Raw genomic sequence first — 26,983 nt, 5'->3', positions numbered from 1 at the left:
ACAGATGCTAACTTTGCAATCAATTGTATACATGAGGTTTACATGAGAAGTTGGTAGTGAATGATAATATAGTGAATGATAATATAGTTTACATGAGAAGTTGAAAGTGAATGACAATTCAAGAAAAAAGACAACTCAGTGATATGGCTGCCATTCATTAATATAGGAATGTTAACAGTACTTATAGAACCTTGAGGTACCCCAAAAGTTACTGGAAATGAAATAGAGTGTCGGCCTTCAAAGATGACTTTAATACATATATATATATATATATACATATATATATATATACATATATATATATACATATATATATACATACATACATACATACATACATACATATATATATATATATATATATATATATATATATATATTGTTAATAAATATTATTAATAAATAATCGATTTGTTGAACTACTGATAAGTATTAATTAATTTCAAAATTGATTTTTAAAAATTTATAATGCTTGGTTGCACTTATAATGCATATTTTTTAATTTAAGGAAAACGATTATCTCATTTTTGTTGCAAAACCAAGCTGTTAACAATCTTAGCTGCCTAGAAGCACTTGGACATGTATGTAGGGAACAAATAACATCAGGTGCTTGAATCTGAACTTTAAATTTAAAATGGTTCTTTAAATTAAATCTGAAACTTTCAATCATATTGAAACTTTATAAAAACAAATATTTTCTAGAAAACAAGTTATTTAATAATTTTGTTAGACTTATTCAAGACTCCTCGAAAATAAAATAGAGAACTTCTTAAAACTAATAAAATAATAAACTATGTTGTTAGTAGATACAAAATCTAAAAAACTTTTGGTTTTGGTCCCTTCTGGTGTCATAACGGATCTTTCAAACATTTTGAACTTGTCCAAAAGAAAAATGAAGATTCTTTGCACTAACTTGCAGAAAAATCTTGGTAAAAACATGGTTGATGCTTATAAGGTTAATTCTTCCATTATTAGGTTTCTAATGGAAGAATTACATGATTTTTTGTCAGAATTATATGCCAAAAAGAAGTATTTATAATAGAAGATTAAAATTTAATGCAGAGATTAGTGTTTGTTCAAAATTCATTATATCTTATTTTTCACACAATCAAAGAGAAAAACTTTAGGACAGGGATTTCTGAAATGTATTTTAAATGTTTTTGATCCTTTAGACATACATTCAACCTCAAAAAGATTTGATGGCACTGGTACAAAATGATTTACATTTATGTCTTTGGAAGAAGATATTTTTAAACGCAACAAAAACCTTTACATACTAAGTAGATATAAGTGAACACAAAGCTCCACTAAAGTTAAAGGATGTTAAACTTTAGTTGTGTTTGATTCTAAATGCAGAAACTCATTATTTGGTCTAAATAGCCACAGTGACAAATTAGCATGCCTCTGGTGTGAGGGTGTGAGGGTGAATGCTTATTTAAAAGTGGTATAAAAAGAACGTTTGGATCCATAGACTCTAACTACAAAAAGGTTTTGCAGATGGTTGCAGATATAAGCAAACTTGTATTTTTTCCTTGATAAGCCTCCATTTGCATTGGTTGGAAACATTGGTTGGAAAAATTGGTTGAACATAAAATAACAGAGCTTCACCTTTTTATTGGGAATATTCCAATGTTTGTAAAGAGTTTAATTTGCACAAATGCACATACAGATTTTTTTTACATTTTAAAGTTTCACAAACTTTAAAATGTTTTAAAGTTATACAAAGTTCACAAAAACAATTATTATTCTTTGTTAAGTTTAAAAAAATTTTAAATTTTGTAAGATTTCATAATTAGTTTTTATTTATTTCATTTTAGATTGCTTTTACGATGTTTTTGATTATCAACTGTAGTTACTAAAGTGTATTTAAAAAGTAATAAACAAAAATATTCTATCCTAACTAAAAAACCAAAAAAATTACCATTTTTAATCAACTTAGATGTTGACTTTGAAGAATCGATTCCAGGATTGGGATCAGACGAGTGTACTTGTGAGGGTTCTTTCTAAACAAAAGAATAAAAGGTTTTAAGAATAAAAAAAAGAAATGACATCTTAAAAAAGTAAAGTGCACCATTTTTAATGTTATGTTTTACAAGTTTATTATTTTTTTGTAAACATTTATTTATTATATATATATATATATATATATATATATATATATATATATATATATATATATATATATATATATATATATATATATATATATATATATATATATATATATATATATGTAAATTATGTTAGTGTATTTTACAAATAGAGTGCTCAATGTTCTTAAAGAACAGAGCAATAATTAATTAGTAAAAAACACTTATCTAACTTTTATCTTCGACTTGGAGTTTCACCATTGCTGGATCATCAGGAAGAGTTCAGGAACTCTTCCTGATGATCCAGCAATGGTGAAACTCCAAGTCGAAGATAAAAGTTAGATAAGTGTTTTTTACTAATTAATTATATATATATATATATATATATATATATATATATATATATATATATATATATATATATATATATATATATATATATATATATATATATATGTATATCCTATATACACATATTTTCAGCAAAATAGGATGACATTTACAAAGATCATGCAGTACCTATTTTTTTTTTTTTAAAGGGATTTTTTTAGTCATTGTTAATTACTCATATCAATTGCAATAAAACAATCAAAACAGGTTGATGTTTTAAAATTCTTCTATTACTTTTTTTTTTTTTTTAATTTTTGACTCTTTAAAATATCCTTTGCTCACTTTTATAACAGCAGCACATACTACAACTTCAGCTTTTTTATGTATTTTTAATTTATGTTTTAATGTATTTTTGCCCATCTTAATCTTATAACTTTGTTTAGCTTGCATAGTAATGGATTTTGACAGCAACACAAACCATAATTGTGAAGACTTTGTTTTAGGGTTAAAATAGATACTGGTGTTTTTTGCATGAAATTAAGATAAATTTATCTGAACACAGATGAATTTGTCTCCACTCAATTGCAATTTAACCTTGCAATTTTAATAACTTAAGACAAATTGTGGAATTTAATATTGCTTCAAGTCTCCCAGAACAACGATTACTGTGATTACAGCCAGTTTCACAATTTCTTCATAACACTCTCATGACGGCATTTTAAGAAACTTTGTTGTTTTTTTTAAATCTTATATTTTGAACAACCGTATGTAATGCCATAATAATATCTCATTTTTCTACACTCAGTTCTGTTTTTTGACCCATTTTTCTTCAATTAAAGCTTAAAATAAATATTTTAGAATTTTTTTTTTAATTCAATATTAGGACAATATTCTTTGAATTATTTCAACGTGCATGAAAATTATTTTATAAATGTTAAAATATTTAGCAAAAACAATCTTTTGATTACCTTTCTGAATAAAAAAACTTCAAATGAAAACAGCAAAAAATAATAATTACTAAGTTAATATTACAGCAAAATATACACAATATTGTAACAGTGATAAATATATTTAATGTTCACAAATAGGCATTTGTGAATGCCTATTTGTGACTTTTCCAGTACTGTATATTGTCTTCACAATATACAGTACTGGAAAAATTATCATGGATTTTTCCATGTTTTTGAATATTAATAATCAAGTTTTTTACTTCAAAAACAATCATAGCATATAAATAAAGTTACAGATTCCTGGTATATCAAAGTTTTTAATACAAAGGTTTGAACACTTTTGGCAGCTTTTAATGCTTTCACTCTCTTGGCATCCCTATGATTAAATCATGGCATAACTTGGTGATTGTTTTGCTTCGGATTTAGATATGGATTAACCTCTCTACAAGCTGTGCTTTTGTAATTATTGAAACTTAGTGTATTTTGTCCTTCAAAATGCCCCATAAATTCTCAATTGGGTTCATATCTGGTGAATTCTCAGGCCATTTTCTTGGGGAACACAGGGAATCCATTTTCTTGGAACCATATCATTGACAACTTGTTCGTATGGCAAGGAACACAATCCTGTTGAAATATAAAGTTCTTATCAGTGAACCAGTCTCTGACTTGAGGAACCAAACGTTTCTCCAACACCTCTATATACTTTCTCTGGTTCATCATTCCTTTCATAATATGTAGACAGCTTGTTCCATAGATGGATATTGCTCCGCATACCATAATCTTAGTGGGGAACTTCATTATTTTCTTAAGACACTCAGGCTTAAACTCCTCTCCAGGCCTTCGTCTGACTGTCTGGACTCTTCATCCAACACAGCAATTGTTGACTCATCTGAGAATACTACCTGAACAAAAAAAATGCCTGATAAGGAACAAAGAAATTATTGTACAAACATTATATTAATAGTCGTGATCAACAAGTTAACATCTATGGATATTAGTCAAAAAATATGATGAAACTGAAAGAAATCAAGAAATCAATTCTATCAGAGATCTAACAGAAAGCTAAATTAATGATTACTTTTGACCAATCTTCTTGCAACCAACTTTCAAGCTCAACCGCCCATCTATACCTGGCATGCTTCATTTTATTCATTGGTCTCGGCTTTTTCTTTGGTGTCTATGTTTTCAGTTCCTGCTCCAACAATCAATTATTCAGTACTTTATGGCTTACATTAAGGTTCTGACTTGCTAATTCCATAGTTATCTTCTTGCAAGAACTTCTCTGTCTCTGAGGGCCATTACTTTGATCTTTCTCTGAAGTCTGGGGGTAATGATTCTTTTATGACCGCATTTTCCAACTCTTCCAGCTTCAACATTTCTACCCTCATCCAGCTTCCTTTTCACTGCACTAATTGTTTGTGTTGAAATCTTCAATTTCATAGCTACCTCCTTTTGTTTTAGGCTACTACTCTTCAACAAAACACAGATTTGTTCTTTTTATCTAGGGCTCAGGTCTTTTCTTTTCCTCATCACTTCAAAATCGGTCAAAAATGTCAAAGATTTTGCTGAACAATTACTTTTTTATTTTTTCAGAACTGAAACTTAAAATTTATAGAGTCCAAGTATACCGTATACCACAGAAAGTAAAAAAAACGACGCGAACTCGAATTAACATATTTCAGAGTTTAGGCAACTTTTCCCATCTAGCCCTTAAATGATCCTAAAATTAAAAAAAACTAAACCCTAAATGGATTTTATTTGACAATAAAATAGTCCCATTACTATATATATGCATGTCATTAAAACAAAAGAATATCTGTGACCACTGAAAGCCTTTTGAGCACTGAAGGCTGCCTCTATTAATGGAATTTAGTGAATATTCTAAAAATCCATAATAATTTTTCCAGCACTCTATATTATATATTTTTATAATTTATTCTCTTTATCATAAAAACATATCAGAATAAATGCTTAAAATTAATGTTATGCTAGTTTTGACTTCAATTTTCAAGAAAATTACATAGAATTAAAAATAAACAAACCCAAACTTTTGACTGGTAGTGTGTGTGTGAATATATATATATATATATATATATATATATATATATATATATATATATATATATATATATATATATATATATATATATATAAAACTTTAAATAATTTTAGTTCACCTTAACAAACTGCTCACTATGTTTAAAGTGGAGGAAATATTGACATAATGTTAAATCTCATTACTGGAATTTGTACAAGCTTTTGATGCTCGAAACTTGTACAAGCTGATTCTTACTAGTATGAATTTAATTACCTTTTGATATAAGCAACAAAATATAATAAATGCTTAATGTATTGTCAATAAATGTATTGTCAAGTCAGGTTACTGCTACTGGTAACATGTAACCCAGTACAATCTGCTTCATGTCCTGCTGCCTTGTACACCTTTTTAGGCAAAGGCTAGGAAATGCCAACTCTGACTTAAAACACCTTCTGCCTTGGGGCTCTTGGTTGAGTAAAGGCTAGAGATGGTGTCTCGATAAAAATACTCATCTTGGGCAGATGTTAAACGCATGTGGCTACTGTCTTGTAGAAGGCCTCCTAGAAAAAGACTTAGGGGGTAAGCAAATTCTACCTGTTGACCAACCTTGCACCCTTTTTTTATCTATTAGACTTGCGCAGATGCATTTTTAATACATCTGCGCCAGCCTAATAGATGTTTAATATAATGTTTCCAGTTTAGGATGTTGAATGCTGGATCTTCTTGACTCAATGCATGGGTTTTGCTTGTGTCTCTGTTTTTATGACTAGGCAACTCATTCTATTATCTCCTAATGAGGGTACAGCTCTAAAACTCAGTTTTATGGTTCTGGGTACAGCTGGTAGTCAGGTTTCCTGAACTCTGTGGTAGCTCTCAGAGAGGCTGATTCCATCAACAGCTAAAAATTATCAAAGTATTAACAGTGCCATGTTAAAAATGATCAAAGTATTAACAGGGACACTGTTAATACTTTGATAATTTTTAGCTGTTGTGATTCCATTAACAGCTAAAAATTATCAAAGTATTAACAGTGTCCCTGTTTGCACTTTTGGTGTGCATTGCCAAGGCTACATTTGGAGCCCTTTGTTACGACTTAGGGTTTATTAGTAGTAATGAGGCAATTGCTTGCTATTTGACAGTGTACTGAGTACTATCTATGCTTTGAGTCAAGTTCTTTAACAAATTTAAAAATGAATAAAGTACCATAAACTATAAAACACGAAAAAACCATCATCATTGCCAAGTTCCCTAAACCTCACTAATAATCATTCACTAATATTCGTGGTCTTCAAAGTAACTTTTCTTCTGTTGAGTCTTATCTCTTGTAAAGTTCACCAGACCTACTTGCTCTTTGTGAGACAAATTTGAGTTCAGCTGTCTCATCTTGTGATCTTAGTGTTGATGGTTATCTTCCTTTAATTCATAAAGACTCCAATAGCCACATGCTTGGTCTTGGCATTTACATTCGTAAGAATTCACCCATTTAACCAGAAACTAGGTTTGAATCCACCGATTACTCTTTTATGTGCTTTCGTTTAGCACCACTTCACTCTATCGCCTTTCTCTTTGTTCTATATCGCTCTCCTTCATCTCAAGACTGCACTCTTCTTGATGTTATTTCTGATTATATAGACAAAGCCCTCTCTCTTTATCCATCAACTAATATTGTTGTTGCCAGTGACTTTAATGCTCATCACACTGAATGGCTTGGCTCTAGTATCAGAAACTCTGCAGGCATTAAGACCCACAACATTTGCCTTTCTCAATCTCTAACTCAAATAGTCAACTTTCCAACTTGTTTTCCAGACAATTCAAACCATTTACCTCCATATTCGTTTCTCCACATTCACCCTTAGGTGCTTCTGATCACAGTTTGATCTCTCTAAAACTATTATCTCATACTTCTTCATCATCTGAATCCCCCTATCATCATACCTCTTACAACTGCCTTAAAGCTGACTGGGACTCTTTCCGTGATTTTCTTTGTGATGGCCCTTGGGTAGAAATCTTTCATCTTCCTGTTGACAAATGCACTTCTTACATAACTTCATGGATTCAGGTTGGCATGGAATCTTGGCATGGAATCTCCATGGTTTTCCTCATATTATGCTGCTGCAATTGCCAATCGAAACCATTACTTCCATATCTATCAGAAAAACAACTCTCCAGAAAACAGATGTCTGTTTATTAGTGCTAGAAACCATTGTAAAAAGATTTTATCTAACGCCAAAGCCCGCTATTCTCAGGTCATGAAATCTTGTATTTCATCTCAAAAATTAGGCTCTCGTGACTTCTGGAGAACCTTTAATAGTATCAATAACAAATTTGTAATTCCACCTCTCTTGTATGGTTCAGACATTTTTCACCTCACCTAAAGACAAAGCTGAATTATTTGCTAAGAACTTTTCCTCAATTTTATCTCTTAATTCCGCTAGTTGCATTCTACCTGATATTGTTGTCAAACAGGTTGATCCATTGCTTGACATTTCTATCACTCCGGCTTCTATATCTAAAGTGATTTCCTGCTGAGACTCTTGTCTACAGCTTGTGGCCCAGATAACATACCTGCTATAGTCTTGCAGAAGTGTTCTCCGGAGCCATCGCCTATACTTTTAAAACTATTTAACAAATGCTTATCAGAATCTTGTTTTCTAGCCAGCTAGAAAGCAGCATCTGTTATCCCTTTTTTCAAAAATTCTGGAAAGCGATCTGATTTGTCTAACTACTGTCCCATTAGTCTTCTTCCTATCATAAGCAAGGTTTTTGAATCTTTAATTAACAAACACTTAATTTCTTATCTTGAATCTAATAACTTACTTTCTGATCATCAATATGGATTTCGATCTTCTCATTCTACAGCTGATTTGCTAACAGTAATAAACGAAAGGTTTTATTGTGCATTAGATAAAGGTGGAGAGGGTAAGGCTATCACTCTTGACATTTCTAAAGCTTATAATAAGCTATGGCATGCTGGTCTCCTCCATAAGCTTTATTCTTATGGTGTATCTGGCAACATCTTTAAGATTATTGAATCCTTCCTTTCCAATCGTAGTATAAAAGTTGTCCTTGATGGACAGCACTCTTCTTCTTATTCTGTAACTTCAAGGTTCTATCCTTGGCTCTATACTCTTTTTAATTTACATTAACGATCTTCCAGATATTTTCATTTCTAAGGTGCATTGTTTGCTGACGATACTACCATTAATTCTTGTCATGATAAGAAGCCAACACTCTCTGATTGCTTGGAGGGGGCTTTTGAGCTTGAAAAGGATCTCAGTTCTGCTACAGCATGGGGCTTACAGTGGCTGGTGAACTTTAATTCAGATAAAATCCAATTTTTTTCAGCCAATCGTTATCGCAATAATTAAGATCTTCCTATGTTTATAAACGGTAATGTACTCTATGAGTCATCTACCCTTCATCTTCTAGGATTAACTCTTACTTCTGATCTTTCTTAGAAACCATATATCAAATCCATTGCAAAATTAGCATCTGCTAAGGTTGCATCTCTTTATCGAGCTCGACACTTTCTTACTTTGGATTCTATTCTCTATCTCTATAAATCTCAAATCTGGCCTTGTATGGAATACTGTTGCCATATCTGGGCGGATCTTCTAATGGTGTGCTTTCTCTTTTAGACAAGGTGCAAAAACGCATTGTAAACATAGTTGGACCTGCTCTAGCAGCCAACCTTCAAACATTATCACATTGTTGTAATGTTGCTTCTCTTTTTCTTTTCTACAAATACTATAATGGGCACTGCTCTAAAGAGCTAGCGCCTTTTGAACTATCTACTAAAATTCATTCTCGTGCTACTCATCATTCAATAAAGTCTCATCCTTTTTTTGTGACTGTTCTTAAGTGCTCCAAAAACTCTTATTCATCTAGTTTTTTTCCTCAAACATCAGTCCTTTGGAATTCGCTTCCTTCATCTTGCTTTCCTGATTCATATAATTTATTAATCAATCAATCCTTTAAGTCATCTATCAATCGTTATCTTGCTCTACAATCTACATCTTTTCTCTTCCAAAAACTTCAAACTCTAATTAGTGGTTGCTTGCAGCCTTGTTGAAAGCAAAGATGTTTAAAAAAAAAAAACTGTGCACCAGAAATTCTGTACATTTATCAATAAATTATCATATGATATTTTCTTTTAACTTATGATTTGCTAATACTTGTAAATCTACAAATTAATAAAATTGTCTAAAAAGATTTGAATTTAAGTAATAATTGAAAGTTAAAACAAAAATACTAATTTCAAATTCTATCAAAATATATTTTTGGCAGTCAAAAGATATAGTGTACATTTTACAGTTTAAGAAAAAAGGACAAAAATTAAAAAGATGCAGTTTTCAATTTATTTTCAATGGTTTGTATCTCATGTTCACCTACTAGAAAGATGGTTTGTATTTTATGCTAACCTACTGAAAAGATTGATTTAAAAATATCTGAAATAGAATAAGATTCTAGTGAAAATCTTAAAAAAAAGAACAATGATAGGTATATTAGAAGGAAAAATTTATAAAACTTACTTTTGAATTTGTCAATAAGTTTGGTGGGGGTGGTCGAGGAGGTTCTTGCTTTTTTGAGGATGTACCATCAGATGAATAATTAACTGGTAAAGATTCTTGAAAACTAGAGTGCAACTGACTGTTCCGATGGGGCGGCGGTGGTCGTTGTGGAACAAAGTCATAACCTAGTTGAATATAAATAAACAATTTGAAAAACAAAACAAATTGAATAATAGAATATAAAAATATGAATAATATAAGTAATATAAGTTTTTGTCAATAATATTATATTAATAAGTTTTTATGAATAATATTAGTAACCTATAAATAATAACACACATAAAAATAAATACACCATATCAAATGATAAAATATAAAAATATAAATAACCTTTTGCTTTTAAATCAAGTTTTTCATAGCAGTTGTCATTTTCAGTAGAGTTTTTATAATTTGCCATGGACTCATACTCACTGTTGTTTATGTTTACTTTAGGTGAGTCATACACTTGAAAACCATCAAGGATAGGAGAGTCGTATGTATATGAACTTGATACCTTTTCTTTAGTTGATAGCACTTGATTATTATTATTTTCCAGTTTACTCTGCAACAGAGGTTTTTGTGTTTCAGACTGTCTTTCTAATAATGGTAATTCTGGATTGAATAATATTGAGTCATTTACAAGATCACATTTTTGAAAAAAATTTGTACTTTCTAAATTGATATAGTCACTTGCAACTGCCCTTGGTGAGTCATATAATGAATTCTGTTCACATTTTTCAGGAGTAACTTTTTCAAAATCTTTATGAAAACCTTGCTTCATATTTACACGTAGTCCTAAATAAGGAATTGAGGCAGCTGGCCTAAACTGTTTAGATTTAATAGAAGAAATTTTTATTTCACTGTAATCTTTATTATACTCTGATAAATTACTCTGTATTGGAGACAAAGGAATTTGATCATCCAAAAAAACTTGATCATCCAAACCTGTAGTTTTGTTTATATCAATGTTTTCATATGGAATTGTATGTCGCTGTTTATAGCTTTTGCATTTAGGAAAAAACTCATTGAATTCACAGTTTTCATAGTATGGTTTATGAACAACAGCATTGTTTAAAAATTCTAAACTTTTACTTCTTTTTATAGTATTACTTTCAGTTTCATAAAAAGCATAAACCATGAGATCATATTGACTAAAACACTTTGTGTTTATTTTGAATGATTTAAAAACATTTTTGGTACGAGACGTCAATTTTGCATGAATTTTATGCAACTCGGTTACAGTAATTTTTGCACAACTTTTAAGACCAAAACTGTATTTTTTTTTTAAAATATTTTTTTTTGTATTAATGTTTTCAACACTAGAATCTGTAAAATCATTACTTTGTATTGAATGTTCCTGTAAATTGTTAACATTTGTAAAGTCATCACCTTGTCGAATACACTGCTGTGAATTGGTTGAGCCTATAAAAACATCACCTTGTGGTAAACACTGTTGAGAGTTATTTATATCTATAGAATCATTATTTTTTACTAAACACTGTTGTGAGTTGATTTCATCTGTAGAGCCATCACCCAATTGTAAACACTGTTGTGAGTTATTTGTATCTGTAGAAGCATCACCATTTTGTAATGACTGTTGTAAATTGCTTGTATCTAATACATTTGTATTAATAAAACTATAACTATGTTGCACACACTGTTGTGAATCAATTGTAGTTACAGAATTTTCACTTTGTTGAAAGCACGCTGTTAAACCAGTTACGTTTATAGAATCAGTATTTTGTTGCAAGCACATTATTGAACTGTTCGCATTAGTAGTATCATCACTTCGCTTCACACATTCAGTTGAAATGTTTGAATTGTCATTTTGTTGCATGTACAGTTGTGAGTTGTTTGTTCTTATATCAAGTGCTTTTGTTGTCATTTGTGTATCAAGAGGTGCATTCATTAAATGATTTGGTAATGACTTTCTAGGAGAAGGAGTAGGTTTATTAACAGAAGTTGGTCTTGGCAATGGCTTTGGTCGTTCAAATGGTTTTTCTTCTTCAACAGATTCGATTTTATTTTTGATTTGAGATTGTGGTATATCAAAAGAAATTGATTTATTAGGGAATGGTGGACGTTTTGGGGCAACTTTTTTACTAACATCTGAACTCTCCTTTGATAGCGAATCTGGTTTTGATGTAAATATAGTGATAGGCCTTAAAAAAAAAACACCATATAAACACATTTGAAAAAAAAAAATATTAAAAGACAAAAGTAAAGAGTAAAGACTATTTAGTAAGACTAAAGATAAAATTTGGGAACAAAATGAATTACAAACCCATGAGACCTCCAACACAATATACTTGACTTTATATAAAAGATTATGTTTTTTTATCATTTTGTTATTTATTGCATTATTTAGAAAATACTAAATAACACTGTAATACAATTTTACGTAAAAATATTTTTTATGTGATACTGTGATTTTATAGAAACATAATATTCTTTGAAATGAGTTTAATAAAAGATATTTTCTTTATTTTATAAAATTATAAAAAAAACTTCAATCTTCTAAAGCCTCATTTTTTTTGTGTGTGTGAAATGGTTGAGAGAAAACAAAAACAAAAGACAATTTGTTTGAAATTAAACTTCAGTTTGATACTTTAAACTATTTAATTCCATAAGTTGTATTTAAATATACACTTTCCAAAAAGCTTTACAATAAACATGTATGACAGTAAGTATATTGTTTTCTTTTTAATTATTTACTTTTTATTATAAATGTAAAATAAAATGTATGTTTAATAGTATTAAATTTTTATGACAAAACTTTTTTAACAATTTCCACATTCCTCTAATAACTTTATGGGGTAGGTATTAAAGTCAACAACAATTTCTAATTTAAATTCATTAATAAATTAATCATGCATTTACTCTATGCTTTTATTATATGGTATCTATGCCACTAATTGCGTGATGTCATAACTTAATAATCATAAATTATGATTATCAAGTTATGACATTAAACAATTAGTGACACGATTATGATTAAATTTATGGCATGATTATGATTCATAATAAATGTGAAATTAATTTGAATTAGTAATGAATGGTAGATGTCTTTGCAATGACATCACAAATAGTGGACGCTTTTTCTAACGGTTAGAAATAACTTTTTTAAAGAGGAAAAAGAAGTGAAAAAAAAAAATTAATAAATTAAACAAAAAATAAAATAAAAAAGAAAAATGAATATTATAAAAGAAGAAAAGAAAAAAATATATCTAAAAGAAAATAAGTAAAAAAGTAATGAAAATATCTCTCCAGCAAGGAATGTTTCCCTTAACTGTTCAAGTTGACAGTCTGGTATCTAGTACCTACCAACTCAGTTGATGCAAAGAGAAATGTTAGTCACTATACATTGATAAATGCGATTCAGCGGCAGTGCTTCACAGACGATAATTTAGCTCTGCATGTGATGATGACATACAACGCTAGAAATATTGACCAAGCAACTGATTAGTTAGCAGATTGACTATATAATAATTGAGTACGTCTGATGATATTGATTTTAGTGTGTATAAGTACAATTTGAAGACATTTAATTTGACAAAATAACTATTAAATTTTAAATCACTGGAAAAAATTGCAGATTTCTGCATTTTTTGCTGTGAATTTTTACTGACCCAACTTTGAATTACACAACAAATTACTTAGCCTACTTATGAGTATCCATTACTCATAAGTAGGGTCATTAATTTGTTGTATAACTGAAATTTATAAATAAAGAGAATGTTTTGTTTTGGTTCCAGTCATTCAGTTAACAAAAAAATAAAATAAAATGGGTAAGTAAAATTGTCATAAATATTAATGTTATAATATATAATATTATTATAATTATTTGGGCATAAAAATTCTAAAAAGTTTTAGAACCAAACCTGACAACTTTTTTGACATTCTCCTCATTAATACATTCAGATTTTAACTTTGTCAACTTTTTACGAGGAGGTGCAACTGGTTCTAAAAATAAAAACCATTTTTATTTGTCTTAGTTAACTTAAAACTTATGTTTATAATGGTTATAACTATTGAAAACATAAGTTTTAAGTTAACTAAATATACAAAGCTATATATTTTTATCTAAGTGAATAAAAAATTTTAAATAGAGTGAAATTTTTTAATATCTATTTGATTTAATAATTTTAATGTGAAAAAATTATTGAATCAAAATCTATATTATTGAATAATAAAAAAACAATTTAAAAACACTAATAAATATTGCCAAACTGTAAAAAATTCCTTTTATCAAATAGATTATCAAAATACTGTTTTAATATGTTATGTTTTTTACATTTTTTCTTAAAAAAACTTATTAAGAAATACTGACTTCACAAAATTATAATAATATATCATAAATTATTATAATAGAATTAATGACTTCAAAACATTATATTAATGGTTTGTTCAAAACAGAAACTTGCACTCTAATTCAAACTGAATGACTTAAGTTAATATTTTAAATCTGAGCTTTTTTAATTAAATTAGCCATATGACACAATTGAATTTTTTTGTTATTTAAACAACTATATTACTTTTCATCATCACCTAAATGTGATCATTGAGTTTGCAGAAAAATAGTGAAGTTGAAAGTGTGAAAATTGAAACTTGTGAAATTATCCTGCTCCAAATATCTCATAAAATTAAACTATGTTTTCAACTACTACTACATAGTTAGTTGGCTTGTATATACCAAGGAAGATATCTAACACATATTAAAACCCATTACAAGCATGAAGCTATAATGCAGTCATTTGCAAAGCGTCTTTGAAGAATTCTCTTGTTTGAGGAACAACAAATATACCAGCTTGAATTTTTGCCTCATAAAACTTAAAAAAACGTTTCTTTCAGATCCATAAAAATACAATCTTATTGACTAGGAGCTTTCATATAGTTCTTTAGTAGACCCAGTTTTTAATGAAGAGGGAATAAAAAATGTTCTTTTTAATTTGGGTAGGTAGTACTTAATTTGATAGGAGGTACTTAATTTGTTTGTTAAACAAAAAACTAGATAAATTTAGAACATTTTAACTAAATAAATTTTTATTTATTACTAAATAAATTTTTATTTATTTAGTTAGAGTTATATTTAGACCAGAAAAAAAAATTGAATTAAAAATAAATTTAGAACATTCTAGTTCTAGTTTGCATTCAGTTTTTCTTGTTTTCATTTAGGTAGTTCAAATCATGCTATGATCTGACTCTTTTGAATTAACTGCTCAGAGCCCTTTAACTATTACCGAATCAATCTTCAACTATTAATATATAAATATTGTTAGCAAAGTCTTTGAATTTTTAATTAACAAACTTCTAAAACCTCATCTTTAGTAAAACCACTTATAAATCAATTAATCTTACTTATCAATCTTATTTAATCCACTCATTCTAATGCTGACTTGTTAACCTTTTTTTGTGCATTAGATAAAAGCAGTGACACTTGACATATTCAAGACTTTAGATGAAGGTCTTCTTCATAATCTCTATATATTGTATCTGGGATAATTTTTTAAAAATTATAAATTTTTATAACTGTGGTATTGAAGTTGTTTTTGGTTAACAACTTTCCTTCATTTTGAGTAATTTCTAGGCTACTAAAATACTCCATCCTATGTCATGTGTTGTTCTATTTTAACAACCTTCCTGACAATCTTACCTTTAAAAACTATTTGCAGTTGACACAACTATATACTTTAGTCTTTTTGTCACTTTTTTAATTACATAGTCATCACTTTTTTAATCAAAAAAGAAAGCAGCTGATCTTAAATGTGATAATTATTCTGTGATATGGGCTCATGGTGCTATAAAAAAAAGGGCTTGCAGCAGCTGGCGAATTTTAAACTAAACAAAACTCAGTTGCAAATAATTATAGAAATATTGTTTATATTCCTATACTGATAAATGATAAGATTTCTACTGAGTTCTTAATTTAATATCTTCCCAGATTATCATTTATATTTACTGACCTCTGATGGAAAACATCTATACAGTCCCAGCTTAAACCTCTGTTCCTTTGTCATAAAGTTGCATCTCTTTCTATTTTACAATATTAAAAAATTTTAGAAATACTATCACGGTTGCTGCTTAAGCTACCGCCACTTGTTTTATTAACCAAAACTCAATCTTGCATGACTCACCATTCTGCTAAACCACATTTTTTTAGTTTAACTGTTCCTTTAATAACCAAAATTTTTATTTATCTAGTTTCTTATCTTCAACATTAGTGCTTTAAAATTCACTAGTATTTACAGTTTTTTAAGACTTTTGTCAACTACTTTCTTGCTCTCTTATAACAATACTTTTTGATTACTGTTAACTCCCAAATTAATTATTGCTTGCTTGCAACAATTACTAATTAATTAGAGAATCAATAGAAAAAAAAGATGAGAAGTATAAAAAGCAAGATTGTTGGAAGTAAATTTGTTTAAAAAAATTTTTTTTTTTAATGTTTCAATTTGTTGAAATTATTATAGTGAATAACATAATGATGAATAATAGATAATAATTATAACAAGATAATGAACAACTCTTTATTAGGTTTATTAAATCTTAAAAGCAACTTAATTTTTATTATGGTTAATAAAATGAACACTTAATAAGGTTATATTGATTTTTAAAAGCAAATGAGTATTTATTATAATTATATTAAGTTTTGAAACCAAATAAATATTTATTACAGTTACATTTAAGTTTCAAAGTAAATAATATGTTTTGATAGCAAATTAATGTTTATTACGGTTATATTAAAGCACTCTAATATTATAGATCTTTTTTTCTTCTTCTTGAAAATAGTGTCAAACAAAAATATATTATACCCTTCTTATGAAACAATGTATATGTGATGCTATGAAAACTCAAAAAATAGTCTAGAAATCAAAATTAAAAAATCTTATGATATTTTTATTTGTTTATTTATCATTTTAACTTATATATTTTTAATTTTTATTTTTACTTGTTATTATTTGTTTATTTTTACAGCTTTTAAAGATATAGCCGAAATTTAAAATTAAATCGATAAACTTTACTGCAAAAAAAGATTTTAAAAACAATTATTGAAAATTCAGTTGCTATTTTGTTAAGTTATAATTGTCAATTATTATATTTTGAAATTCGAAACAACGATAAAAGCTTACCAGATTTTGCCTCAATATCCATTATGTTAGACTAGTTATGTTAGTCTTAAACAAATAATACAATTTTAAATATTATCTGTCTCATTATAAGACAAATATAACTGAATACTTTGTATACAAATTATATTTATGTATATATACACCTAAGTAAAACAATAAGTTATTCTACGAGAAAATGAAACAATTTACATTTAAAATTGACGGCTCGTCGATAAACAAGCCGAGGATTCTGAGTAGCGTTTGCAAAAAAAAACCTTTTAGATTTCTAATCCCGGGATTCGGGATTTTAAAATCAAACTCCGTGATTAATTGTTAATGTTATGTTAAAACTACTGTTTTAAAATAAAATTCGTAACTTAATTCAGTATTAATTGATTTCGTATTGCATTAAAATTCTTGTAAATAAAACAAGTTGTAACTTTTTTTTAAAAGTATGTTTAAAAGTCCGCAAAAGTATGCAATCAAACTTCTTAACAAAATTCGCATTTTATTGTGTAATAGTTCTGGAACGAAAAAATCTTTAATTGCTTTATTGTTTTTTTGTTTTTTTTTATTGATTGTTTGGTTTATTCATGGTCAAAAAAATGTACAAGTTTTTGACAAAGAGCGGTACACCGGGCCTCTCTGTTATGAAAATACAGTTGTTCAATTTCAGCTAAAGTGAAAATGCCGGAGCAGAGACAGTTCGTGTTTGAAATTGTTCAAGTTCTTTGCGTTCACCGCATTTTGGGTTAAAGAATTCCATAATTTTACAACACGGTTGGTAAAGAAGTCGTTTCTTTCAGAGCAATTTCGAACAAGCTGAGCTTTTAGTTGTTTATTGTGTCCAAGCGGCCGAAAACTGTACTTTGAAGATTCCGTGTTTGGTTGAAATTGAGGGACCTGAAAAATAACTTTATCAATTTTGCTTATGATTTTATATTGCTCGATAAGGTCTCCTCTTTCTCGTTATTCAGTTAGTTTTGTCAGGTTAAGGCTTGATGGTATTTGAGTATACGGAAGGTGTTTTAAGGTGGCAATACTTGCTCGAGTTTGGCTATGTCTTGAGCTAAAAACAGTGGCCTGTACTGCAAATTCTAGGTGTGGGCAAAGTATGCAATATACAGTGTGCGCCATAATGCAGAACTTCGACCTCAAAAAGCCTTCTTGAGCCTGCAAAGCATTTTGTTGCCAGCTGATGCAGCCGCGCTGAATTGTTTTTTAACTTTTAGATCGCTAGTCATAAAAGCGCCGAGATCTCGTTCAGATGACGTGCATGATAGCTGGTGCAGTTGACCGTCCAGGTTATTCATTGGATAATATGTAGTCGATTTATTTTTATTGCTGCGCCCAGTGTGCGTGACTTTGCACTTGTTGACATTAAATGATATGAGTTATGTGTGCGACCACTTCACTGCTTCGTTGATGTCGGCTTGGAGTTTTATGATGTCTATAATTCCGATTATTTTACAGTCATCTGCATACATTTTAAAGTGGTGTTGTATTTTGTTGGCAAATCGTTAATGTAGATAAGGAACAGGAGTGGTCCAAGAACAGATCCTTGTGGCACACTGCTAGAGACTATTTTCTAATTGGATTTATTGTTATCAATGGTTACGCGTTGTAGGCAATTGTTTAGCCAGCTCTTGATCCAATCGTGCAAGTTGTCGGACACTCCGTAAGATTTTAGCTTGTGCAGCAGATGACGGTGCGGAACTTTGTTGAATGCTTTAGCAAAGTCTGTGAATATGATATTGGTTGGGTAACCTATGCGGGCAGCTTCAGTCAGGATGTCGCAAGTTTTGAGTAAGTTTGTGACACAACCTTTTCTCTTTCGGAACCCGTGTTAAGCAGAGCTGATGAGATTATTTTTGCTCAAGTGGTCAGTAATGTGTTTGTGTAAAAAGCTTTCCATTACCTTGCAAGGGACAGAAGTGCGCGAGATAGGTCGATAGTTTGAGGAGATCAACTTGCAGCCTTTTTTGAAGATAGGAGTAACTTCGACTTTCTTCCATTGAGAAGGTACTTCAGAGAATATAATGCTTAGTGGGATAGAAAAGCCTGCAGCACAGTATTTCAGGACGCGTGGGTGAATGCCGTTGAAGCCCATTGAGCGTTTTGTTCAAGTGTTTTGTTCAGGTCCGAAAGTTTTTCATTGACAGATTCGTATGATGCGAGTGTGGTCGGTTGGTTTATGCTTGTGGAACGAGGGTTGAATGTTGGTATAGACCCTAGCGGCTTGATTTCGAAAACTGATTGGAAATATTTGTTAAGTGTGTTGCAGATTACTTTAGGATCTGTTGTAGTTTGATTATTAGTTGTTCAAGTTGACGGATGCGATTGTGTGTTTCTTGTTTGCTTTTGACGTACGACTGGATGATTTTTGGGTCATGCCTGCTATGATTTACTAGTTCCATTTTGAAAGCAAGAACAACTGATTTAACTACTATTTTACTGCTTTGCTTGCTTTTTTATGCTGTTTGCGTAGAGTTGACTTGTTTGTTCGAATGGCTACAAAAAATTTGCTCCAGAGTTCGCTTTTCAATTTTACAGCATTGGCAACATCTTTGGGCATCCATTTTTTGTACTTGTTAGTGTTAGGGGTGGTCGTTGACGGGACGTGTAATGAGGTTGCTTCGTTGAGTTTGTCGATAAATATTTTATATTTTTCGGAAATTTTCAAGCCGTCGAAAGTCGAATGCCAGTCGAATGTTTTGATACGCGTAGATATTGAGTTGTAGTCGGCTTTGCTCCAGATCAGACGTTTCTTGTAGAGGTTAGAGGAATCAGTTATTTTGGGTTCTTCAGTTTTTAGGTCGGTGAGAGCTATACTTCCCTCAATAAGATAGTGTGCCTGACCTTTGGTTGTGTGGCCGAAAGGACTAGCTTCTTTTATGTCGATTAATTGGTCTGGTTTATTGGTCAGGATCAAGTCAAGTGTATTTTTTGGAGGTTTTTGGTTTTCCTCACGAGTACTGCAATATGTTGGAAAAGTTTTTAGCTGGGTCCATTGATTTTCTTTGAGACTAAAATTTGCTATCTGTTGGTCAATCGTTTTGTACGTATGCAACAGTGGCGATTCCACCTCCTACATCGACATTTGAATACACAGTGTTGCTGAAGTTGAAGTTGCCATACGCAAGTAAGGTTGAGCAGCCAATTGAGTTGCATTTGTCAGAGGCAGTTCTTATTGTTGTTTTACGTTAGAGTCGTATTGTAAAACGAGTTCAATTTATTAACATATTATAATAGTATTATTATACAAATATGCAATAAACACAAATAAGAGATCGTGGATCACAGCTAGTAGTAGACGAGTTGCTCGAGTCCGTTGTTGTTTGATAGGTTACTCCAAGAGAGCGAGGCTTCGATAAACACGCTATTTATACAAATTCCCAAGGTGGATATTAATAGTTTTATACAATCAGCCAATCCAAACGATTTACGTTTATGACAATTTGATTAGCACAACACTTAATGAGCTTATTATTTCATCGAGCGTTAAGTCGTTCAATTTTGGTGAAAGAAAAATTGAGGCTTTCCTCTGTGTAGATGGCCACTCCTCCTCCTCTTCCGATTCTTTTTTTTTTAAAACAGTTGGTACCCAGCTAAATTTGTGTCGGATGTGTCGGTGAACTAAGTTTCGGCAATCAAAGTTATGTGTGGTTGAAGTAAAGTGTCTATTTAGGATGTTTTGGCTCTTAGTTTATCAACTTTTTGGCCATCAAGGAAGCAAGCGTTAATGGCCTAGTAGACAAGTTGTTCTGGCTTTGCTTTTAGTTGTGTTGGTTGTTGTAATTTTGCTATTAGTTGTGTTGGTTGTTGTAATTTTGGCTTATCGGAAGAGATTTTTGGCTTATTGAAGTCGCCGTACGTTGTTTGTTGTGGCTGTTTGATGTTGAGTTTGTCAGCCATTTATTATTTGTTGAGTTGGGTCCAGGAGTGAACTGGAAATTGAAAGATGGATTGCAGTTGAGTGCTAGGTTGTTTATTGGTGTGGTCAATTGGAGACGTTGGTCGATTAGAGGCTACCTGGTTTTGGTAATTTCTTTGATCTTGTTGCAGGTAGAGATGCGTTTTGTTTTTTGCATTCAGTGCGTAGTTGCCATGCTAAGTTCTTTTCAGCTGCCGTTAAGTCAGGGTTGACGAAGAGTTTGGTATAGTTGGGTCGATTCGCTGGGACTCGAAAGAACAAGCTGGACAGTTTCAGTACACGGTTACGGTTGCTTTCGTTAGGAAATGTAATGACTAGCGGTGCCGTTTTGAGTGGGTTACCCGCAGGTCGAGTACTTTCTTAATTTCAGTTTGATCGCGTTGCTTTTGGTCGTTCTGGTCGGATAAAGTTGACTTGCTTATTCCATGGATGACAATATTCTTCGATCGGGTTTAGTGTTCTTTTGATTTTTTGGCATCGGTACCTATTATGTTGATTTGTTGTTTTTTTTGTTGTTGTTTTTTCCTCCTTTTATTTAGCCGTACAAATATTTACAAGTTCCGTGTTTTATAATATATATAAAAATGGCAAGAACGAGAAGAAGACAGATTTGCCTTATCACCAAGTCCCTTGTTTTTTCTAGACATTTATATAAATACATTGTAACTAAAATTAAAAATCAAAAATGAGTGAAAAAAGAAAAATGTTTTAAAAAAGTTAATATTAAATGCAAAATAGTTAAAGTCTTTCAAAGTTGTTTTTAATACAAGTTAAAGAAGTAGTTTTTTCTCAATAACATGAAGATTAACTTACGGTCATGCAATGCTATATATATTCAAATTTCAAAGTTATTCATTAAAGTAAAATTTTAATAAATCATTCAAGAAAACCAAAACTAACAGCAAAAAAAGAAAACATGATAAATGAAAACATAAAGGTTAATTTATAATCAGAAGACACTATATATACATATATATATATGGCTATTTCCACGATGGAAGAGATAAATTTCGTGTTTAAAAATTTCTTTTTTCAAAAGGTTTTATTTCTTTAATTATAGTTTAAACACCTTAAAATTATTGTTAAAATAAATTTTGAGTAGAAAATGTTTGAACCGGGTAGATAAATTTGATGAATGTTAGCAACTGTTTGTTCTTTTTATTATTCGAAAAAGTGAGTAAAATTTGAGGGCGAGTTATTGCAATATTTTAAACAAAACATATCCATATTTTTGTTTAGAAAGAATCTTTGAGATTACATATCGTCGTTGGCCAGGTAATATCTCACTTGTGTAAAAAGCAAAATTTTACAGGAGACTGAAAAAACTATATATTTCAATGAAATGAGGTTTTAAAAGTAAGAGTAAAAAACAAATAACTAACAAATTATAATATAATTTGTTAGTTATTTAGTTTTTACTCTTAATTTTAAAACCTCATTTCTTTGAAAAATATAGTTTTTTCAGTCTCCTGTAAAATTTTGCTTTTTACACAAGTGAGATATTACCTGGCCAACGACGATATATGTCTTGAGTAAAAAAACTTTTACTCTTTAAAAATAATTCAAGTGTTTTTTTGTCACATACACATCTGCAAAAATTACGTTGCGTCACTGAACTAAAAGCAAAAATAGTTTAATTATCGCAATGAAATTATGCTTTATGGCGAGGTTTTTTTAGAAATTATATATTTTAATGTAAACTTTTAATCATTACTAAAAAAAAAAATTGGTCAAAAAGCATTGTATTAACATATAGTTATAGTTTAAGAGCTGTTGCGTCACTGAACCCATCGACGGGATAATTAGCGTTTTATAAAATAGCGCGGTAAGGAAGTCAAAATATCATCCAAAAGTTCAGATTTCGTTGTGGGTTTTCAAATTTTTCAAATTCGAATAAATTTTTGCATTTAGGTATTGTGAAGGGCTATTAGTAAATATTAGTAAACTTTTGGATTTATGTTAACATTTTCTTATAAAGTTGTAAATTTTTAAGAAATGGAATCAAAATTAGAAGTAAAAAAAAAACGTTATGCAGAATACCAAGCTAATTATGTTTCTCAGAATGCTGATAAAAAGAAAGAAATGTCCAGAGTTAGATCTAAGAGATATCGAGAAAAATTAAAAGCCGATCCTAATAAAAAAGCAGCTTATGCTGCTAAAGCAAAATTAAGAGTTTTAAAAAGTCGCGCTTTAAAAAGAAAACTTTTAAATCAATATCAAAGACCAAGCTCATCTTTTAAAAACGTTCAACAAAGAGGAAAAGCATTGAAAAAAGTTTTAAAAGCACTACCAACTTCAAAGGAGAAACAATCTGAAATTCTTTCTATTCTTTCAAATAGCTCTGCTTGTAAAGATAATTCGGGTCTACCTCCAGCATGTTCAAAGCTGTATGGTCTTTCTGAAAGCGATGTTTTAGCAGTTGTAAACTTTTATAATGAAGATGAAGTTTCCAAATATCACCAAACAAAAAAGATGTCACTCGAATTCAATTATCTGACGGAAAAGCAAGCAATATTCAGATACGTCATTTATATTATACGCTAAAAGAAGCTTTCGTGTTATTCAAGGAAAAGCATCTGCACATAAAAATTGGACTCAGCAAACTTTGCGACCTTCGTCCACGCAATGTAAAATCAGTTACAAAATTTCCGCATAATGTTTGTGTTTGTAGTTTGCATGAAAATATGCGATTTGCCTTAAATGCATTAACAAAATCAATTCAAGCGCCTTCAATCAAAGTTGGATCTGAAATGATAAATAACTTTGTTTGTGAACCGTACACATACGATTGCGCCTATGACAAATGCGTTGCATGCAAAGGTATGAAACAGTTCGATAAACACTTGCAAACTGTTAATACATTTGGTTTCGAAGTATCCTGGGACGAGTGGAGAAAGCCTGAAACTAAAACATATGCAAACATTGAAAAAATTTCAAAAAAGTCTACTGTAACAGAACTCATCCAACACATATCAGCGATGCGGGATAAGTTCGTTAAACACGCATTTGTAAAGAAAAACCAATCAACAATTTTTAATAAACTGAGGGAGGTTTCGATAAATGTTAATTCTGAAATTGCAGTAATCGAAGTTGACAGGGCTGAAAACGCTAGGTGTTTCTATCAAAATGAGCCACAAGCGGCTCATTTTGGTCAAAATCAAGTTTTCTATCATGACCCTAGCAGTCTGGAACATTGAGTTAAAAATATTTGCCATAGTTTCAGATTCAACTGACCATACTAAGTCTTCCGTTATACCGTACGTTGACAAAATCCTTCACTTTATTCCTGATCAAGTCAAAGAAGTACACATGTTCAGCGATAATGCCACTTCTCAGTTCAAAAACAAAAGCATTATGGCTGCAATGGTTGTGTTTGAAAAACGTTTTCATAAAAAATTCTTCTGGCATTTCTTTGCAGCGATGCACGGGAAAGGAGTGGTTGACAGAATAAGAGCTACTGTTAAGCGAATCGCAGCCCTGAGAATTAAAACTAGTCAATACGAAATCAGGTCAGCAGCAGATTTTGCGTTAGCATTACAAGATTTGCAAATATCTGTAATTCACATGTCAGAAAACGATACAAGATAACAAAAAAGTGAACTTGTATTCATTTCAATTTTAAGTTATTCAAGAAAAATCAAAGGTATATCAAAATCACATTATTTTTATGTTCAGAATGATAACGTTGTTCCGATGCTATTTTCACCTGAGTATAATTAAAATTTATTACAAAACAACAAAACTTTTTAAAATGATTTTAATTTCGTCTTTTTGTTTCGTCACTGAACGTTGCGTCACTGAACTGATAGTTTTTTTTCTGTAAAATAAAACGATATGAAAACTTTATTGTTTGTGGCTTTTTTTAGGACTACCTTATTGCCAAATGAATAAATTACGACAAAAAAATCTAATAAGTCAAGCAAGAATTAAAATTTCATTTCAAAGTATGCTGATAAAAAAGCACTTATTTCTGCGTTGCGTCACTGAACTCATGTTTTAGTTTTTGCTATGTAGCAGTGTTATGTTAATACAATTGTGTTTAGTTTATATTATAAATTTTTAATTCAAGATTGATTTAGAGTAATAAAAAATTATTTTTGATTTATAGAAAAATTTCTATTAAAAAAAATCTCTCCGCATGATGCGTCACTGAACTATGGAATTGGCCATATATATATATATATATATATATATATATATATATATATATATATATATATATATATATACACACACACACATACATACACACACATATATACATATACACACACATACACACACCCAGGCGGCACATCTGGTTTTAATCTCGGAATTAAAACCCGTATAAACACGTGTTTGTTACGATCCAGGCGTAAACCAAAAACACGTGCATTTCACGGGAAGTTTAACTGGAGTTTTACACGTGTTTTCTAAGGTTTCAAACACGAGTTTTTTTATGTTTTAAATACGTGTTTTAAGAGGTTTTAAACTCGTGTTTTAAGAGGTTTTAAATTCGTGTTTTTTATAGTTTAAAACGGACTTATGGCATTAAATAAAGTTTCCTAACGGAAACTTTATTTAATGCCATATTTAAATAAAACCATATTTAATGCCATATTTAAATAATGCCTTTATTTAAATACAGTTTCCAAACGGAAACTTTATTTAATGCCTTAAGTTAGTTCAGGCATAAGTTTTCCAAACTTATGCCTGAACTAACAGCTGTTCAGCACGGTTTAATGATAAACCAAAAATACGCAGGTTTTGTTAGACACGTTTATAGCTTTAAACATGTAAACCTTTTTTTATATATACTACATTATATTTACGACAATTTTGTTGTATTATTTTTGTTTTTTAAGGTAAATTATTTTACAATAATACTACGAAGAAAAAATAAACAAAGAAATAAAAAACCAAATCATTAAAAATAAGCTAATAAAAGACGCTTGGCACATGGTTACCATACATAATATTTAATTTCGATTGATCGCCTCTTCCGTCATTATAAAATCTAAAATCGTATAACAATACGGTTTCGCATTTTTACAAACAATTCCAGTAGCATCGAATGTTCTTTTTAATTTTTCTTAAAATTCGGGTCTCGAACTTTACTAATTCCTCAATTGAGGTAACCTGTTCAAATTTAATTTCATTCAAATCTTTATCTAAAAACTATTGCAGTAGCCCAAATTTCTTTTTATGTAATGGTGTGACACAATCATTTTACGCTAAAACATGGCATCATCCATGGGAGAGGTTTCGTTTGTCTTATTTTTTGGTCGATCTGTATTGGTAATGGTTTTTGATGATTCGCCTTAATCTATTTAAAAAAAAACAAGTTTTATAATAAATAAAAAAATAAATGATTATCTTAGTCTATTGTTTTGTATTGTACCTAAGTAAATGCACTATAAAAAAATGCTGTTTGGAAAAACCAGAGTGATGATTCGATGGAAGAGTAAAATTGCTTTTTTCCTTATTAATCACGCTTGCTTGTGTATGTACATTTAAACGGAATCGACCCTTCATTCTTCTTTTCAAATTGTTTTTTAGAGCCACCTACTTCAACCTAAATAAGAGACGCCCTTAAAGAATTTATGAAACCCATTAAGAAACATAATTCATCAAATATACTATTGTACTTTATAAATATTATAAACTTTTAAATTAAATGCAAATAATTTATTACTTTGGAAAGACCCAGAAGCCCGAGTATTCACAAGTATTTTCATTAGCATTTGTACCAGGATGTAAATCCTCTCTTAATTGATTTTTGCTTATAAATATAGAAACCTTTAAAGGTTGATTCGAAACCATCTCATTTAGGCTTTGTTGCTTGTTAAAGTGCAAATATCCTGTTTTAAGATAAATTAGACTAATATACACTCAAATATAGGTAATAAATATAAACATAAGTTATACATAATATTTAAAAAAACCAAATGCACACATGCCCCCTGTTCATTAATAGTCACCTACCTTAATCAACATTAATAT

The 26,983-nt window shown here is 30.1% G+C and overlaps 1 protein-coding gene and 1 long non-coding RNA gene across 3 annotated transcripts in view; both read right to left on the bottom strand.

Annotated features, from left to right (window-relative positions):
* LOC101234523 (FYVE, RhoGEF and PH domain-containing protein 6) overlaps nt 1-17,330 on the bottom strand; it is a 69,899-nt gene extending 52,569 nt beyond the window's left edge. The window contains exons 1-5 of the mRNA XM_065817665.1: nt 17,089-17,330; nt 13,840-13,921; nt 10,310-12,120; nt 9,941-10,104; nt 1,922-2,003 (exon numbers count right to left, since the gene is read on the bottom strand). Of these exons, the coding sequence (XP_065673737.1) occupies nt 1,922-2,003; nt 9,941-10,104; nt 10,310-12,120; nt 13,840-13,921; nt 17,089-17,110 (2,161 nt within the window). The 5' untranslated portion in view covers nt 17,111-17,330. The remainder of the gene's footprint in view (nt 1-1,921; nt 2,004-9,940; nt 10,105-10,309; nt 12,121-13,839; nt 13,922-17,088) is intronic.
* Nucleotides 17,331-25,840: 8,510 nt separating this feature from the next.
* LOC136090684 (uncharacterized) overlaps nt 25,841-26,983 on the bottom strand; it is a 2,312-nt gene continuing 1,169 nt past the window's right edge. The window contains exons 3-6 of one of the 2 annotated variants that reach the window (XR_010643635.1): nt 26,966-26,983; nt 26,676-26,841; nt 26,382-26,555; nt 25,841-26,306 (exon numbers count right to left, since the gene is read on the bottom strand). The exon at nt 26,966-26,983 is cut by the window's right edge and continues 77 nt beyond it. This is a non-coding gene — a long non-coding RNA (uncharacterized LOC136090684). The remainder of the gene's footprint in view (nt 26,307-26,381; nt 26,556-26,675; nt 26,842-26,965) is intronic. The other variant, XR_010643634.1, reaches the window with a different exon arrangement.

This window comes from Hydra vulgaris, chromosome 14 (genome assembly GCF_038396675.1).
Source record: "Hydra vulgaris chromosome 14, alternate assembly HydraT2T_AEP".
NCBI lineage: Eukaryota > Metazoa > Cnidaria > Hydrozoa > Anthoathecata > Hydridae > Hydra > Hydra vulgaris.
The sequence above is the reverse complement of the archived record's forward strand: the minus strand, read 5'-3'. Positions and strand labels throughout refer to the sequence as shown.